The sequence below is a fragment of the Pelobates fuscus genome, chromosome 6 (genome assembly GCF_036172605.1).
Source record: "Pelobates fuscus isolate aPelFus1 chromosome 6, aPelFus1.pri, whole genome shotgun sequence".
In the NCBI taxonomy this organism is placed as follows: Eukaryota; Metazoa; Chordata; class Amphibia; order Anura; family Pelobatidae; genus Pelobates; species Pelobates fuscus.
This window is the reverse complement of record NC_086322.1, coordinates 71,779,215-71,798,503: the sequence shown is the minus strand read 5'-3', so window position 1 is coordinate 71,798,503 and position 19,289 is coordinate 71,779,215. Positions and strand designations below refer to the sequence as shown.

The 19,289-nt window shown below is 37.5% G+C and overlaps 1 protein-coding gene across 3 annotated transcripts in view; it reads right to left on the bottom strand.

The window, feature by feature from the left end:
- Nucleotides 1-4,727: 4,727 nt before the first annotated feature.
- PI4K2B (phosphatidylinositol 4-kinase type 2 beta) overlaps nucleotides 4,728-19,289 on the bottom strand; it is a 39,852-nt gene continuing 25,290 nt past the window's right edge. For 2 of the 3 annotated variants that reach the window (XM_063457840.1, XM_063457841.1), the window contains exons 2-10: nucleotides 18,891-19,045; nucleotides 17,859-18,059; nucleotides 16,004-16,135; nucleotides 8,947-9,100; nucleotides 8,148-8,239; nucleotides 7,507-7,597; nucleotides 7,131-7,264; nucleotides 6,320-6,379; nucleotides 4,728-6,040 (exon numbers count right to left, since the gene is read on the bottom strand). In XM_063457840.1, the coding sequence (XP_063313910.1) occupies nucleotides 5,867-6,040; nucleotides 6,320-6,379; nucleotides 7,131-7,264; nucleotides 7,507-7,597; nucleotides 8,148-8,239; nucleotides 8,947-9,100; nucleotides 16,004-16,135; nucleotides 17,859-18,059; nucleotides 18,891-19,045 (1,193 nt within the window). In that variant the 3' untranslated portion in view covers nucleotides 4,728-5,866. The remainder of the gene's footprint in view (nucleotides 6,041-6,319; nucleotides 6,380-7,130; nucleotides 7,265-7,506; nucleotides 7,598-8,147; nucleotides 8,240-8,946; nucleotides 9,101-16,003; nucleotides 16,136-17,858; nucleotides 18,060-18,890; nucleotides 19,046-19,289) is intronic. The other variant, XM_063457842.1, reaches the window with a different exon arrangement.

The window sequence follows — 19,289 nt, the reverse complement described above, 5'->3', positions numbered from 1 at the left end:
TGCATGCATATATTAATTACATGGAACATAAAGGTGTACTAAACACTGGCAGGGGTTACAGTATATGAATAGCTATAAATACATGTTATAATAATGGGTGTTTGTAATTCATCAATCCCTCCAGATAACACTATTGCAATCTGCTAAAAAATATATAAAAATTGCAATGCCACTACACCATTTCACCCAACATTTCAAGCCGACAAAGAGGGACACTTTAATATCAGGGGTGTGAGTGGGGGTATGGCCAGTGTAATGGTTATTTTGAGAATTGTAGATGAATTTCTAAAAAAAAATGTATGCAACTAAAATGTAATTTAGAACAAGAACAATGCATCTTAGTTACACAGACTGATTTCTAAACACATTTATTGTAGTTTAAAGACAGATTACTGTGACAATTTGGTCCCCACTGAATGCACGTTCAGCAGTAGACAAGGGTCACCATGGGCACTCCAACCAGTCTGTGGTTACAACGTCCCATACGCAGCAAATTGCACTGCACTGTGTTCTAGCATCTTCCTATCATGGTCAGATTTAGGTTTTTCAGTAATTTGAGCTACAGATGGGCTAACTTTCACTCCTCACATGCATCAATGAGCCTCGGGCGCTCATGACCTTAAGGCTGGTTCACCAACTGAACTTCCTAGCACTACTTTTAGAGGTTCTAACCACTGTCTACCAGGAACACCCAACAAGACTTGCCATTTTAGAGATGCTTTGACCCAATTATATAGCCATCACTATCTGGTCCTTATCAAAGTCACCGGATGTTTTCACTTGCCCATTTTTCCCCACTTTTTTTTCCTTTGAAGGGAATTTAAAACATAGAAAAAATATTTTTCGGGATTATAGGTTCCCTTCTGTGCACTCCCCTTTGGATTCACAAAATTTAAGTTAAATAATTATTACTCACCTCTTTTCCAGGGCCAGGTCTCCTAAACTGCAGCCTCCAGCTCCACCTCTGGTAATGTCAGCATTAAAGCCACAATCTCCACCAATCCATTGCTTATTTTTACTCAGTGTGAAGTAAGCACCTCTATTGGCTGTCAAGAAGAGGTGAATTTTACTCTGCAATGTAAGAATTTAGTGTCTTACATTGCAGGGTTGAAATGTCCACCTCTACGTACACTTTATAATGGGAATGGTTGCTATCAAAGCCCTAATATTTTTTTTATTTTATTTTTTTTTCGAAAGAGATCTCTATACTGTGCATGCAGAACATTTCATGTTTAACACTTAATTTTTATTATTTTTTTTTTATTTTTTTAAGCGGGGGAGAAATTAAGTTAAACTTTTACCTCAATTTCAGGTTGAATATCTCTGGTGTGGAACCAGAGAGAATCCTGAAATGTTCACATAAGTCCTCTATGGTCGCTTTCTGCAGTGTAAAACAAATGGTCATTCCACTTGTTACAGATCATGGGCTAGTAGAAATCTGGAGAACAAGTCCATTTACTTCACGTGTTTTTAGAGGAACAGAAGTAACATACACATTCTGCCATCAACTTTTGTCATTCCCACAGCCATTGATGGCTGTAGGACAGATCATCTCATACATTGTGCGAATTACGCTATGGAGGATCGTGGGGTATTGCAGGATTGCCCATTGTCTTCTGTTTCACGCTCATGAACTGACAGTTTGCTCTGTGTTGTACTTCTTGTGAAAGAACGGCTGCTTTAAACAGGTCTTTCAGTTACATATGAATAAAAGCACAGATTCATGTTATTTCAGGATGCAAACATAATTAAATGTGAAAACATACACATCCTTGAACATGTATTGAAACACACAACAGTCCTACCTTAAAGTGACACTATAGTCACCAAAACTACAGCTTAAATGGACACTATAGTCATCTGAACAACTTTAGCTAAATGAAGCAGTTTTTGTGTATAGAACATGCCCCTGCCACCTCACTGCTCAATCCTCTGCCATTTAGGAGTTAAATCATTTGTTTATGAACCCTAGTCACACCTCCCTGTATGTGACTTGCACAGCCTTCCATAAACACTTCCTGTAAAGAGAGCCCTATTAACCCCTTAAGGACCAAACTTCTGGAATAAAAGGAAATCATGACATGTCACACATGTCATGTGTCTTTAAGGCTTTCTTTATTGCAAGTTCTGTTTAATTAAGATTTTCTTATCCCCTGCTATGTTAAAGGACCACTCTAGGCACCCAGACCACTTCAGCTTAATGAAGTGGTCTGGGTGCCAGGTCCAGCTAGGGTTAACTAATTGTTTTATAAACATAGCAGTTTCAGAGAAACTGCTATGTTTATCAATTAGTTAAGCCTTCCCCCTAATCCTCTAGTGGCTGTCTCACTGACAGCCGCTAGAGGCGCTTGCGTGATTCTCACTGTGAAAATCACAGTGAGAGCACGCAAGCGTCCATAGGAAAGCATTATGAATGCTTTCCTATGTGACCGGCTGAATGCGCGCGCAGCTCTTGCCGCGCGTGCGCATTCAGCCGACGGGGAGGAACGGAGGCGGAGAGGAGGAGGAGGAGAGCTCCCCGCCCAGCGCTGGAAAAAGGTAAGTTTTTACCCCTTTCCCCTTTCCAGAGCCGGGCGGGAGTGGGTCCCTGAGGGTGGGGGCACCCTCAGGGCACTCTAGTGCCAGGAAAACGAGTATGCTTTCCTGGCACTAGAGTGGTCCTTTAATGGCTTGCTAGACCTTGCAAGAGCCTCCTGTATGTGATTAAACTTCCATTTAGAGATTGGAATACAATTATTTAAGGTAAATTACATCTGTTTGAAAGTGAAGCCAGTTTTTTTTTTCATGCAGGCTCTGTCAATCATAGCCAGGGGAGGTGTGGCTAGGGCTGCATAAACACAAACAAAGTGATTTAACTACTAAATGGTAGTGAAATTGCAGGGGAATGATCTATACACTAAAACTGCTTTATTTAGCTAAAGTAATTTAGGCGACTATAGTGTCCCTTTAATGTAGTACCCTGCAGGCATTAAAGGACCACTCTAGGCATCCAGACCACTTCAGCTTAATGAAGTGGTCAGGGTGCCAGGTCCAGCTAGGGTTACCCATTTTTTTTTTTTTTATAAACATAGCAGTTTCAGAGAAACTGCTATGTTTATAAATGGGTTAATCCAGCCCTCAAAGCCTCTAATTGGCTGTCTCATTGACAGCCGCTAGAGGCGCTTGCGTGATTCTCACTGTGAAAATCACAGTGAGAGCATGCAAGCGCCCATAGGAAAGCATTGATAATGCTTTCCTATGAGACCAGCTGAATGCGCGCAGCTCTTACCGCGCGTGCGCATTCAGCCGAATGGGAGGAGAGGAGGAGGATCGAAGGAGAAGAGCTCCCCGCCCGGCGCTGGAGAAAGGTACGTTTTAACCCTTTCCTCTCCCCAGAGCCCGGCGGGAGGGGGTCCCTGAGGGTGGGGGCACCCTCAGGGCAATATAGTGCCAGGAAAACGAGTATGTTTTCCTGGCAATATAGTGGTCCTTTAAGCTCTAAACACTGCATTTTCTGGAAAAAAAAGCAAAAGAATTTACATTGTCCCCTAGGAACACCTCCAATGGCCACTCTTCAGACTACCAGTGGAGGTGCTTCCTTTGGCAGTACTGACATACACCATCTCCACGCAGAGTGTAGAAACTGCAGGTCAGCACTGCCCCAGGAAGCTGAACTTTCCCCATAGAGATGCACTGATTCAATTCATCTCTATGAGGAGATTATGAGTGGCCAGGGTGGCGTTTGGCTCCGTCCCCAGCCTGCTTCCTTGGCCTATAATCAGAATTTACTATCTTAACCAATCCAATGTTTTCCTTTGTGGACAAGGAGGGGCTAACATGCTTAACACTATAGGATCAGGATTATTGCGGGCAGGGTAAGAGATCTGCCCCTCCTGTTGCTAAAGACCACGCTTCTGGCTGCATGATATAGCAAAACTGGCTGAAAGTGAAGAGGGCATGACGGTCTTAACCTGGTCTGCACTGATTAATTTAGCCCTAGATTTAAAAGGAATCCCCCCTGCCCCCCTACTCACTCCCATCAAAAGATGTAGGCATGGGTGAGCCAAAAGTGCACAATTTCAGTGACGTGTATGAATGTAGCCAAATTGTGCTCTTTTCACATTCTCCCTTGCTATGCCTACTCTTTTTATATGCCCACCCATTTCCTACTACAGCACATAATAGGAAACTTAGTCAGGAAAGTGATGATCGATCACTTGACAGGATGAGTGAATATAAAAAGAGAAAGTATGACAAATCAGGTGGCTCTAAGTGACTGCATGCGGATATGGGACAAGGCGCATGACAGAAATGGAACTAAATGGAGAATGGGGCGAGGCACGGTGAGTGAAAATTTAGCAAGAGTAGCAATTTACGTCAGGTGTGCATACTATGTCTTGCAGCCGCAAGTAAATTTAAAAAGGCCTGACTAGTAGCATAGGACTACAAATCAGCCCTTAGTTGACCTAGCCTCCATGAGATGGAGAGAATAAATCCACTTTGAAATGCAAGGCTTCTGGAAGCATTCCACTTTGCTTATCCCTAGATAGATGATAGATAAATTATAAATAAGTTAGCAATTTGTGCTTGAGGGGATGCATTTTGGTTGATCACGTCGCAATAAACCCACGTCAGAATAAATGCTATATTTGCTTTCTATTTGGAGCAATGTGGCAAATCTCAAGATCAAAAATATTAGAAACAATAATTCCAGACATAATTTCAAAGTATTCAGTGAGTTTTTTTTGTTTTTGTTTTTTTAATTTATATTCTATGAACAACATTTTTATAGTACATAGTTTTAACCATTGACAAGAGATTTCATTTCTTCAGATACATTCGTTATGTAAGAAAACCTTGTGAAATTTAGCTAATGTACACTACTAGTAGAGGTTGGCACTGGAGACATTTGAAATTTTGGACCAGTGCAGTAATAAGACAGTATCACTTCTTTGTGCCCCTGGACATTTGGAGCAAGAAGTGTGGCACATGCAGGGGCTCAAATTAAGTTAACATTACAAAAATGTATCTTTTGTGGCTTAAAATATATGGTTCAGAAACAACTTGCTTGTAGTTTGTAAACCCTGAGAGTGGAAAGGCATGTGTCAGTCCTACATTTACAGCAGTTGTAAACAAGATTTTGTAATTCTGTTTTCTTTCCAGGAACTCCACTTTGAGAACAGCGAGTAACATTCATCTGGTTGACCCCCCCTCCCACTGTATTCTATAAGGCAGGCGAATACAGCACCACATTTTAAGGACATTACAAAATAACTGGACATATTCACCACTCCAATTAGCGTTTTAGTAGTACACACAGCAAGGATCTTGTATGTGGACTTGCTGAAAGTCTCAAGTCTCAAAATTTTGGTTCAAATAAAATTTTCACATAAAAAGGAAAGGAAGGGAAGGGGTGAAAACAATACATTTTTGGTCCCAAAAGTAAATAAAGCATATAATGTGAATTTGTTTTCTTATGGTCATTAGCCTTCAGGTCATAAATTTGAAAGAGGTGAGGGAGGAGGGACAGAAAGTGCATTTTAACCATCGATTCTTCATTTCATGTGGCATATACAACTCTTTCACATCATGAAAAGAAATTAAACCTGTAAATTGTATACACAAATTATTATATCCAGCATTTGTAAACTCTTTCAACTGTACATCAACCTAAAAAGAAAGATATATAAACACTGTACAGTCAATGCAGTTCCTTATGGATTGTACAATAGCAGACAACTGTAAACAAGGCTACATTTAAAAACCCAACTTCCATGAAACAGATCAGAGGCTTTGGCAGCTGGTATGATTCAACAGTAGATTTCACCTTTTGCAGTACTATGTGCAAAACAGCAGCTTCAGGTATTCAAGACAATGTAGTTTCCCATTACCACGAGGAGAAAAAAGGCTTTCTACAATGGAAAGTCTGTGTAAAAGCATTACTCAAGTGAACAATTCTACCCTGGCTTCCACTGCGGCTCCGTTCCACAACAACTCGCGGCATCTGTACAAGTTGAATAGGACTTTTTTCATCCTTTAATGCCTGAGTCAGATTTAGAATCTGATATAGGGAGGGAAAAAAAAAAAAAAGATTAACATTATATATATAGTAAAGACCATTTAAGTCTTCTTGGTTAATACAGTGTTTAAGTAGATTGAGTGTTCTTTAATTCAATAACAGCAATATGGTTTGTCTTGCAAATATAGGGGGTGCACTATACAGCTGACTATAGTTTTACAGAATGGAATTGTGGCAAATTTTAGACCGCTAAAAAACACAATAGGGGAATGATCACAGCAAATGAAAGGGAGGGCAAAAAAAAAAGCCCACAACACACACCTGACCCCTCATCACAGACATTTGCTTCTCAAATATTGCCTTGTCAAATCCTTTATCATTCTGAAATGTAAAGTGAAAAACGAGGTGTTAATATCCAGGTAATAATTCTGTTTATTTTGCATTAAAAAAAAAAAAAAAAAAAAAGTCGCAAACTTACAACCCCTGTCACTAAGATGAGTGAAGCTATTTAGAAAGCCAACAGAAGTCACCCCTTGGCTACTATTATTAATTCATTCACACCACATTCTGGTTTCTTATTGGTACGGTGTCCGATTTGTGCTGGTGTATGTAGTGCATGTTATGAGAGTGTATAGTTTGTTGTTCATGGTATGGTTTGTTGAGAGATTTGCTTGTAGCGTGGTGTTAATGTGTGCCATTTGTGGGCTACCTGTTGTGTTATGCATGTGTGTAAGTTGCCTGGATTGTTGGGAATATGTGGGTGGCTTGTAGTACTTGTGTGTATTGTGACTGCATGTGTGCAGAGGTATGGTGGGGCACTTTATTATTATAGATGTCCCCCTTTTCACCCACCTTTAGCAAGGGGAAGTGAATAAATTGAACCATGGTTGTTTAGTGGCTGGTGCCTGCCATATGCATACTCTGAACGCAAGGGAGTGTTACAAACCATAGGTTTCCTTTCACTCTCAAAGGTGCACTTTTGATCGTCTTGTAATTCTAACTGTCCCATTTAGGTCCGAAAGCCTTGTATGAAACAGGCTGCCAACCCATGACAGAGGATTTAACATTAAACTGGAGGACAGTGCCAGTGCGTTTCCCCTTTAGTAAGGATTTCCCATAAAGATTTAATCACCTTAAATAGCTCATACAGATCTTCACAAAGGTCCTGTACAAAGTTCATATCAGAGATGCGAGGAAGGATCAAGTCTCTCGTTTCCTGGCTAAAAGAAACTTTAGCTTGCGGAAGCCAAGCCCAAAGGAATGGATCTATTGTTGGCGAAGAAGAGGGGGAGAGGAATATAAAAAAAATAAAAGTTATTCATACACTGTTTATACAAAACTGTACTCCTAATATTACAGTGACCCTCTGCACCTGCAGTGGGCTCCCCCTAACAAAAAAAAAAAAAAACAAAAAAAAAAAAAGTGTTCATAGCCCTTTTTCAGCTTACTGGATTCAAGCAGGTGCAGCGTAAAAGCATTACATAAATGAAATACCAGCATGTACTCACATGCCCTCCACTCATCTGGATGCTTAAATGGGAATGCCAAGCCATTGTCAATTGCAGCAATTTTGATAACTGGTTCTTTAGCTGCCCACTCCTAAGAACATAAAACAAGTTGACAGTTTCAGTATTTAAAAAAAAAAAAAAAAAAAGAAAAAAAAAAAAAAAAGACTGAGACCAAGGTTTTTATAAAAAAACTAATAAAAAAAAAAAAAAACATTTATTATACAGTGGTGTAAACATAAGTCAGGTTACCTACGATCACATTAAATTCTAGGAATTTTGACATTCTGGATTTACAAAAGGAGAATGATCGTCATGCATGCACACACTGTAGTTGCCTGTAGATTGCAACTTTGATCAAGCAAAACTAAAATGCACACTTAACATTCACAGTAAATAAAAATGGAGAGTATAAATCAAGAGGGGAGGGTTTTTTGGTAATAATAAAATAGAAAAGAAAAGCACCCTACAAAAAAAACAACTTTTTTATAAACACCCGCACTCTACCAAGACCGTAATAATACTGCTTTACTATGTTACAAGACTAAAAACATTTGGCAATGGCAGCCCTGTTATAAACACAATAAGTCTAACAATGCAGGAAATCATTTCCTCCAGATAATACAGGTTTGTAGGAGTCTCACCTTTGAGACAGGAGAGTCTTTGAATGTCTCTGAAATGTTAGCATTTTCTTCTGGGCTTTCATATCTGATTAACCAATTGTCATTACCACGATCTGCAGAAACAAAAACCATCAAGATTACCAAGATGAAATGGTCTGAGTGAAACTCTTCACCAGGCATATTTAGTAGGAGCACTCAGTGTTTTATCAATAATGCAGCAAATACATTAGTTATGTCATTACGGAAAAATAATACACCCTCCACCTCTTCAGGAGTAGGTAAATATACCAAAGTAAATAAAGCCACCTGAGGAATTTGTGATATGTTCAAGTGAGGGAGGAGCAAAACATGGGCTGACTGATAACTTGTCACCTGAATATTTTGTAAAGAAGCTACATAGACGTCAATACTTAAGTGCCTAACAGACTTCAAAAAAAAGAAAAACGAAATTATATATATATATATTTATTTTTATAATTTTTATTACACACACGTATATAATTTTATTACAAACTGATTGTGAATTATGGATCATGGGAAAATAACCTTTGAAGGGTTCACTAGACTTTTTTACCTTAATAAACATGCCACGGTTATGTATCTTTAACATTACCTTATATTTTGATGCTAGGGCCAGGAGTTTAATCTCAGAGTTACTCTGGACATAAGATTTTGTACATTATTATAGAGAATTACACTCCTGGGCGACGACTGTGCTAAAATGGTGGTAGAGTCCCCTCTAACTGACAACAAAAGGCAAATGTGTCCATATAAAAAAAAAAAAAAAAAAAAAAAGGTATGTGCCCTCTGAAAGACTCACCGGTGTTACGAATGACATAGTCCAATATGACCAATCTCTCAAACTGTGACTGGAGCTGTTTTCTGGTATTCTCTGGCAAAGAGTCTGTTTCAAATTTTCTGAGCCAATAATCAGCTTCCTTATAGCCATCAACAAACAACTGGAAAGAGCCAACCTATTAAACAAAACACAAAATCAGTACAACTGTAGACTTGCAACTACATACAAGACATCACAGGGATTACACTACTTTTTGACTGATTTTATTGAAGACAAGGAGGCTCCTATTATGCTGCACTCTCTATTTCCATCAGCAGCAAAGAAATATGAGCTCATCCCACGATGCCTCAAAAATCGGGTGTTATGGTGCTAGTGGCTCCCCTTTGGCAGTCGCAACGGTAGTTCCGACATCTTCTCGAGCTAGAGATCGACCTTCCACGCCTTCTTTCAATCTCTCCTGTGAGATCTGGAAGGGATATTCCACCCGTAGATTCTTCAAGGCCTCCTCCGAATCATGGTCTGGTTGCTTGCTCATTTTCCCCTGAAAGGGTTGCCTTTGATAGATCTTGTATAATAAAATCTTCTTCCAGTTTGGTCTTGTACCCGGCTTTTCCCATTAATCCACAACTGCGTCCGGTTGTGCGTCTTGGCATTTTCAAATCATGTACTGCTCCTCTGCAGAAAAGTTTTCATCCTCAACTTTTCATTTTTATTTTGCTTTCTTTTATTTCAGACAATACCAAAAGATTTTTCAGATACATCATTGTTTAAGGCTTTGGTAAGAAGTCATCATCAATAGTATATTCCCTCCTCCTATCTCTCTTTTGACTTAATCCTAATTTAACCTTTTCGTTCCCTTTTCTTTTCTCTTCCCCTTCTTTTCTCTCTCCCTTTCCTCTACCCTTTTCTTTAAATTATCACCTGTTTCTTAAAGTTCTTTAATTCAATCTTGTAAGAGACTATATCTAAATTGATAGATTAAATAATGGGGGGTAGTTAACATCTACCATCAATTAATCACTCATACATTTTCTTGGTACAGTAGTGGTGTCTCATTAGTCTTATCTCTAATTTTACAGTCTGGAAGTATATGATGGATATCTTATATTATTTCTTGTGTTAAATCTTTTTCCTCTTGTTCCAGCAATTTTAACCAATTAATCAAAATATCATTATCTCTATAATTACTTCTAATTCTATTTACTCCTATTTCCATTCGTATCTGAAATTTTACTTGTTGTATGAACATCACTTTAGAAAATTCCTGTGCCTTTTTCCAATTTCTGGCTATAATTATTTTTGACGCTATCAAGCAGTGTATTGCCAATATTTGTTTTCTTTTATTTAAGGTAGGCCATCTTAACTGTAACCGCATCATATCTAGACTAGTCTCTATTTTAATGTTATCTAATTTGAGTAACAAAATTCTCACCCAACTCCACAAGGGGGTCACTTTTTTACAATTCCACCATATGTGAAGATAATCCCCTCTTGATTCTCCACATCTCCAACATAGGTGATCATTATCTACTTATATTCTAGAAGGTACTAAGTACCATTAATTTATTACCTTATAATGGATTTCTATTAAGTGTATACTGTGCACGTATTTATTCACCTTAATTAATGTCTCATACCATGTTTTTATATCTATATTAATATACAAGAGTTTCTCCCAGCTTTTTATTGCTGTTGGATAATTTTCTGTTACCCTAGTGTCTAGTAATTTAATACTTTTTGAAAATAGTTTTTTTGTTTCATTATTATCAAATATAGTTTTAATTGCATTATACATATCTCCTTGATTCATACAATTATACTTTTTTAGATAACTGTTTACTCTTAAAGGAACACTATAGTCACCTAAATTACTTTAGCTAAATTAAGCAGTTTTAGTGTATAGATCATTCCCCTGCAATTTCACTGCTCAATTCACTGTCATTTAGGAGTTAAATCACGGTTTCTTTTTATGCAGCCCTAGCCACACCTCCCCTGGCTATGATTGACAGAACCTGCATGAAAAAAAACCTGGTTTCACTTTCAAACAGATGTAATTTACCTTAAATAAGTGTATCTCAATCTCTAAATTGAACTTTAATCACATACAGGAGGCTCTTGCAGGGTCTAGCAAGCTATTAATATAGCTGGGGATAAGAAAATCTTAGAGGTGTAAAAAAATGTGTGTGTTTCCATTAGTCTATTTATATGTTTATTTATTCTAATCCCCAAGTATACAAATTCTTCTGGAGAGAAGCTATATTTGGTTTGATATTCAATCATTTTACTTGTTTCTACATTTTTGTACATGGCAATCGATTTTGTCATATTTAATTTATAGTTTGATATTACTGTATAACTCGATTTCGGCCATTAATTGAGGAAGAGAATTTTCTAAAACGTTAACATATAGAAGGGTATCATCTGCGTATAATGATATTTTTACGTCTCCATTAGATGTATTAAGGCCCTTTATTAACTGATTTTGTCTTATTTTTAAAGCACAAATTTCTACTGTAATGATGTATAGGATTGGAGACAGGGAACATCCCTGCCTCGTTCCGTTTTCTAATCCAAACCAGGAAGAGCAAATATTTTGGCCTACAGATCTTGCTAATGGATTAGCATACAAAGCTCCTATTGCATCCAACATCCATCCTGAGATATTGAATGCTTCCAAGGCCTTAAACATGAACCCCCAGCTGACCCGGTCAAACGCTTTCTCTGCGTCTAAAGACAGGATCAGCAGGGGATCATTACCTTTATCAGCCTCCTCACATTATTTCCCGAGTTTCTCCCAGGGATAAATCCGCTTTGATCTGGGTTAATAATTTCAGACAGTATTGTTTTTAATCTCTTGGCTATAAATGATGCAAACAGCTTGACATCAACATTTATTAACCCCTTAAGGACACATGATGGAAATATTCCGTCATGATTCCCTTTTATTCCAGAAGTTGTGTCCTTAAGAGGTTAAGGAGATTGGTCTGCAATTTTTCACTTCCGTTCATATTTTCCCAGGTTTTAATATTGGCAAGATGTTTGCCTTCAACATTTCTTGTGGAAACGCCCCCTTTTTTTATAGCATCATTAAGAGTCCTAGTTAATGGATCTGCTACTATGTCCTTCATTACTTTATAGAACCATTTGCTAAAGACATCTGGTCCTGGGGTTTTAAAGTATACTAATTTGTTTATTTGTTCCAATACTTCCTCCTTTGTAATGTCTTTGTTTAATTTTTCTCTTTGTTCTGTGGATATTTTTGGTATTTTCACGTCTTTAATATAATTATCTATTCTCTCATCTGAATTATTTTTAGGTAGATTATACATTTAAGATTTATAGAATTGGTTGAAGGCTTCTCCTATTTCCTTTGGTGCTCTACTTGTTTTTCCTTCATATATAAATTTGATCAATTCTATTATCTGTTGTTTTTTTTTTTTAACCTGATTTGTTAGAATTTTATCCGCCCTATTTTGTCAATAATAATACTTAGTTTTTAATTTAAAACATTTTTTTTCTATATTTTCTAATATTTTATTTTTGATGGTCTGTTTAGTTTTTCCTATTTTTATTTGGCCTTCTTTATTTGAATTTGTCTTATATTCTTTGATAGTTTGATATAGTTGAATATATAACATAGCTAACCCCAATCCTTCTGTTTTTGAGGTTTTTTTTTTTATCTTTATACAATGCCCTCTAATAGTTGCCTTATATGCACACCATATTGTTATATCTGACGACTCTAAGGAACTATTTTCTGTAAAAAAATATTCTGAGACTTCTCAAAAGTTCTTGATTTTCTTTATTGTAAAGAATTGACTCGTCTAATTTCCAGGTTGTCCTGGAATGATTGATTTTCCCTTCTTTTAGTTTCAGTATAATACTGTTGTGATCGGACCAGATCATTGTTTTAATCTCTATCTGTTCTACTATTTCTATTGTTCTTGAGTCTCCTAGAAAAAAAAAATCTATCCTTGAATAAGAATTGTGGGGCCATGAGTAAAAGGTGTATTCTTTAGTTGTGGGATTTCTTATTCTCCAAATATCATACAAGTTATTTTTTTTAATAATATTGGAAAAGGTTTTAGTGTTCCTTAAGCCTGTTTTATCTATATTTGTATTATTTTTCCTGTGTTTATCCATTGCTATGTCTAAAACACAATTAAAATCCCGCCCACCCCCCAAATACTATAGAGCCCATGGCAATTTCATCTACTCGTTCTAGAACTTTAAAGAATAATTTCATCGGATTGATATTGGGCAGATATACATTTACTAATGTATAAAGATCACCGTTAATTGTACAAACTAATATTAAAAACCTTCCTTCTACATCGCTATCTTTTCATTTCTTTACTCACTCCTCAGTATCTCCTACCTTGCCTTGTTGGATCAAAATGTCCTCGGCAAGTGTTGATACTTAGATTTTTTTTTTTTTCCTCCACATTTGGTTGCTTTGGCATCTAAGGCCTCAGTGGTTGGTGGTTGTTGTTTGGAGAATAAGGTAACAGATTGGTCTTCAGAGTGTACTTTCCGTGACTTTTACTTCAGACCTATTTTGTGGAAGCAGTGATCTCACAACTTTAAACATAATAGGAGCCTCTGTGACCTTAATAAATTCACAGATTTTACTATTAACATGACGTAAGGTCATGATTTTATTAATGACACGGAAGCAAGTATTATCCCACCCATCTTTACGTTATGGTAAGTTTGTCCACCTTCCATTCTCTTCTCCGTTTGCCTGTTGCGGTTTTATTATGCAAGTTAATAATTCTTCTGGTACAACAGTAGATTGTACTTTAAGATGGCTATATATTTCTGCTTGTATATAATATTGCATGGTCACGCAATATTTCTAAAAATGACCCTTTGGATCTTGTTCCTTACTCTGGTTTCTATTGGGTTTCCAGTTAGTTATCCCAAGCCTCCTTCAGGATTGCAAGAAAGAGGACGTGCGTACCCAAGTACCACCTATTATGGTTTAACCCCTTAAGGACACATGACGTGTGTGACACGTCATGATTCCCTTTTATTCCAAAAGTTTGGTCCTTAAGGGGTTAAGGAAGTTGCTGATTGGCTGTTCATGTTGCTAGCTGCATATTGTGGTTGTAATGGTTATACCGTTTTCCTATTTTTTTGCATTATAAGAGCCTCCGTGTCATTAATAAAATCATGACTTCACGTCATGTTTATAATAAAATCTGGGAATGGTCTTCATATGGTAGAGCACAGTGACCACCACAAAAAAAAAAAAGAAGAAAAAAAAAGGAATTCTCCTGCAGCCCCTCCTGTCCCAGAACAAAAGTCACTAGTGTGTTTGATCTTGACTAAAGAGCTAGAATCAGAGCGAAAATTACTCAACAGTATTGCCATCTATACAAAAAAATAAATAAACAAAATTTGGAAAACAGCATGGAACAGAGGTGAAGCACTGAAAAGCAGGTAAAATAAGAGTGACTTTAACCCATTTTTGCAATCAGTTTGATTTCCTAGTGCAGCTCACAGCAAAAGCTTCTGGTGAGAGCTGCACACAAACTGAAGAAGCAGAGCTAACCTAGATATAACATTTTGGAAGCCAGTTGTTGCAGACTTAGCACTTCTTTAAGTCCAGTACCATTTAAGACAGAGCAGTGATCCTTTATTTCTATTACATCTACTTTTCATCTCTTTCAGAATTCTGGTACTTGACTGCAATGCATCTTTGCAAACCTAATATAGCATAAGAGCCACATTTTAATATGTTCATCTATATTCTCAAATACAGATGCTGGTATTTAAACCTATCCTTCAAGAAGCAAACCTAGTATACTAGGGATCGACTGATATTGATTTTTTAGAGCCGATACCGATACCCTGTGAACTTTCAGGCCGATAGCCGATATAATTTGCCGATATTCTGTACATTTACCATTTTGGAAAATAAAAAACTATTTCTAAAGGTAAATGCACAAAATATACATGCCACGTGTAGTGGATGCAGTGTGTTTAGACAGGGGAGCTGTGTATGTGTGTGTAGTGGATGCAGTGTGTGTGTGTGTGTGTATGTATATAATGCAGTGTGTGTATATAATTCAGTGTGTTGGTATAGTGTGTATATAATGCATTATATATACACACACACACTATACAAACACACTGAATTATATATACACACACTATACAAACACACTGAATTATATACACAGTGTGTTTGTGTAGTGTATGTGTATAATAATAGTGTGTGTGTGAGGGGGCATTTTTTATTAAAAACATTTTTTTTATTTTTATATTAAATTATTATTTTTTATATATTTAATTATGATTTTTTGTTGTCCCCCCTCCCTGCTTGTTGTCTTGCCAGGGAGGGGGGATATGTTAATCCCTGGTGGTCCAGTGGCATTGGCTTAGCTGGAGGAGGGGAGGGGAGGGAAGTGGGGTGGGCAGCAAGCGTTTACTCACCTCCCAGCAGCTCCTCCAGCTCCCCAGTGTAAATCTTGCGAGACCCGCGGCCGTCAGAGCTGGCCGCGGGTCTCGCGAGATTTACACTGGGGAGCTGGAGGATCCAGCTGGGAGGTGAGTAAACGCTTGCTGCCCGCCCCCACCCCCAGGACCGCCGGGCTTGTAATGAGCCTGGCGGTCCTGGGAGGTATTATCGGCAATATCGGTATGCCTATTGGCCGATACCGATATTGCCGAAAATACCGAATATCGGCCGATTATACCCTATAGTATACAACCGTTAAATTGCAATACTATACAAGAACAACTTGCCAGTCTACAGCAAATATACAAAAAAATGTGTCTACACATACTATAATGTACATATGTAGCTGCTTTTAATGAGAGCTTAGTTTTATCTACTTTCAAAGTCACCATAAAACTCTGGTTCAGAGGTTTTATTTTTAAAGGGTGCTCAGTAGCAAACATGTTACTTGAATGGAATGTAAGTGGAGAAATAAATTCTTAAAAAAAAAAAAAAGAAAAAAAAGGGGAAACATAAAATTTGATTGTTTTGGTTTTATGTCTCGAGTAAAAGCATAATGTCACCCTGCTATTTAACACATGAGCCGACCGGAGTAAAGGTAAGATTTCGTACCTTGGGAGGTAATCCAATGCGGTGGAATTTTCTTCCTACAGTTGGCACTTTTTCCAAAGCATACTTTTTGCCTCTAGATTTTGCACGATCAATGGCACTATAGTTGAAGGTTTCACTGACAAGCCAAACTACCTTAAATAAAACACAGTGAATATTAATATTTTTGTTTCCCCCCACAAACTACAGATTAAATACACTGTACATTCATGAAGCGAGTTGTTGAAAAACGCAAGTAAGATTTTATTAAGATTAGAAGATATAAGTTTAAAAAAAAAAAAATTCAAATAAGGTTAAAAAAAAAAAAAAGTTCTTAAAGGGATACTATAGTTTCAGGAATACAAAGTTGTATTCCTGGCACTATAGCTCCGTCTACCTCCCACATCCCTCTCGCTACCCCTCCTAGGGTATATAAAGGGTAAAAAAAACCTTTACTTGCTTACCTTTTGCAAGCGCCGATGTGCTTTGGCACTGGGTCCTGGTTCCCCCATTGACTGCCGTGACGAGCGGGCGCTAATGTGCATGCGCATTAAATCTCCCAATAGGAAAGCATTGATTTAAAAAAAAAAAAAAAAAAAAAAAAAAAAAAAAAAAAAAAACTTTCATTGACGCTGGAGGTCCTCATGCAGAGCGTGAGGACATCCAGCGTCATTTACCAGACTAAAGGTCCATTACGATTCAGGAAGCCATCTAGTGGCTGCATGGAAGACAGCCACTGAGGGCAAACTTCTCTAGAACTGAGAACATTGCAGCACTAAGTGCAAAACGGTTTATGAAGTGGTCTGGGTGCCTACAGGGTATCTTTAACTGACATTTCTATATCTATGAAGAAAACTCAACCAATCCAGGAAGGGTTTTAGCAAATCATGATGCTCTAAAAAAAGGTTTTTGGGAGTGCTCAGTATATGGTAAAACATTCTGGATAGCTGAAAGCTTAAAAAATAAAATAACCACATTTTATTAAACAATGGGCCTGCATATGCAGCTCACATTATAGAATGTATAATCCATATAAGCATTTTGTACACTCCAGACCCCTAAAACACTTTAGCTTGTGAAAAGCTTGGTGTGCCCTATCACAAATAAATAAATAGCAGATTTCTATAAAAATGTACACTTTTATAAAAATAACCTGGTTACACCCCCTGGGTTTCAAGCAGACAACAGGTCCTGTTACTTCCTGGGTTTGGTTACCTCAGAGTAGCTAAACTCAAGAGGTCAATGCCAGCCTTACAAAGACTTCTCATTGAGCTACATTGGAAAGTCTGATTGAACAGCCACATGAAGCCTGGGATGAGGAAGAATAGGAAAATTTGCAAAAGGCAGCAGACAATAGAATTGCAAGTTTTGTTATACCCCTCCATATAAATAAAAAAAATAAAAATAAACACACACCACAACATGCATAATTAAATCCATGCAGATTTTCATTATGTCTTTTAAACAATTATTTTTGTTTATTCTGTATTTGGGCAGTGGGGTTTCCCTTTAATCTACATACAAGCCATATATAAAACAGCTGATATTTTACTAGTGTTGAATAATGCCAGAGTCTCCTATTACTCTCATATTTCATGTACTGGGACTGTAGCTAGAGTAATTATAAAAAAAAATAAAAAAAATAAAAAATAAAAGGGGGGGAGCCACAGTGCCAAGAAAACAGTTTTGTATTCCTGCCACCTATAGTAGCCCTTTAAGCTATAGGCTGTTTGGGGGCCTATAGTGTCCCTTTAAGAATCAATTTAAAATGCTAAATATGTACTAAAGGAAAGAGGAAGAAGAATAACCCTTGATTTACATAAATTGCATAACGTAAAGGCAAAACCCTTATTAAAGGGATCAAAATAAGTTTCCTTACCTTGGTTTTTGGTACAACACCCAATCCCAACTTCTGATCCACTAGATAGGCACCTGCCTCAGAGAGATATCCCTGGTTAGGCACAAGGCAGCCACGACCAAAGCAGCACGGACAACAAATCTTGTGAAAATATTTAGTCCACTTTGGATTAAGGTGACCATAAGGTTCTTCGGATTTTGGTTTGAACACCCCAATGATTTTCTAGAAAGAGAAAATAGAGGGTGAAAAAAAAGTTAGTAGTCTTTATTAATGTAAATCCTGAAAAGGTCTTAATTTAGAGTGACCATAAATCACACAGAGTGTTGTAATTGGTTATATGCACAGTAGAAAGCGGTTAGAGAATCTGATTGGCTACCAACATTACATGCTCTTACAAGCCTCTACATTATTAAATGTAACCAAGTGTTTGACTCTTGATGCAATTCCATAGTGGCCACTTACACATGAAAGAGGGGAGAACAAAAAAAAAAAATATAAGACACCTCAACCACCACCTAGTAAAATCGGGTTCAAAGTCGCCATACAATTATTTGATGGGATTTTGTGGTCATTCTGAAGGATAAAAAAATAAAAAAAAATATTCGGTCTTCAATTTAGTCACCTTACTCTACTTCCTGGATACACTTTCCAAAGCCTAATAAAGTACCATGTCTCAAGCCTAATTACCCTTTGTAAACAGAAGGAAAAAATAAAATAAAAACACAAAACAGATATTAAAATGACAAACAGTTGAGGTTGATGTTGCTAGACAGAAAACTATAGGCTAGGGTAGACGACCTTTGGCACTCCAGATGTTGTGGACTACATCTCCCATAATGCTCTTACAACTACAATACTGGCAAAGCCTGGGCTTTGTAGGGTCTAATAGCCAAGTTTGTGTTACCAAGTAAGAATCGAATACAGCACGGTGTGTTACAAAAATAAAATAATCAAGACAGCACAGCACGAGCAATGCAATTGGTAAAGTGTAATATAGTGCAAAACACTAGTAATTTTGCTTTGTTACTAGTCACAGTATTACACTGCACCCACCTCTTTTGGATCCTTAACAAAGTAGCTTCCACTGGAGCCCTGAGAAATCCTGTCCGGGAGAACCCCACTGTCAATGGCTAGTTCTGCCCTGTGGATTATATCCGCAAATTCTACATCATCGATGAAGACATTCAACTCGCCAGTCCCACTGTGGCCTGAATGGAAAGATAAGGGATAATTGAAAATATAGAAGGTTACATATTTAAAAGTTACAAAATGTGTTAACACATAAACCCAACCAGAAATGCAATCAAAACCAAACATATTGTTAGAATATTTAGATGGAATTGGGCAAGCAAGGATGCATTCACAAAGTGATACTTATTCATATGCGCTACATCATTTATGAAGGATCTTTTATACAACATATTCCCTCTATTTCCAGTTTTATTGATGGTT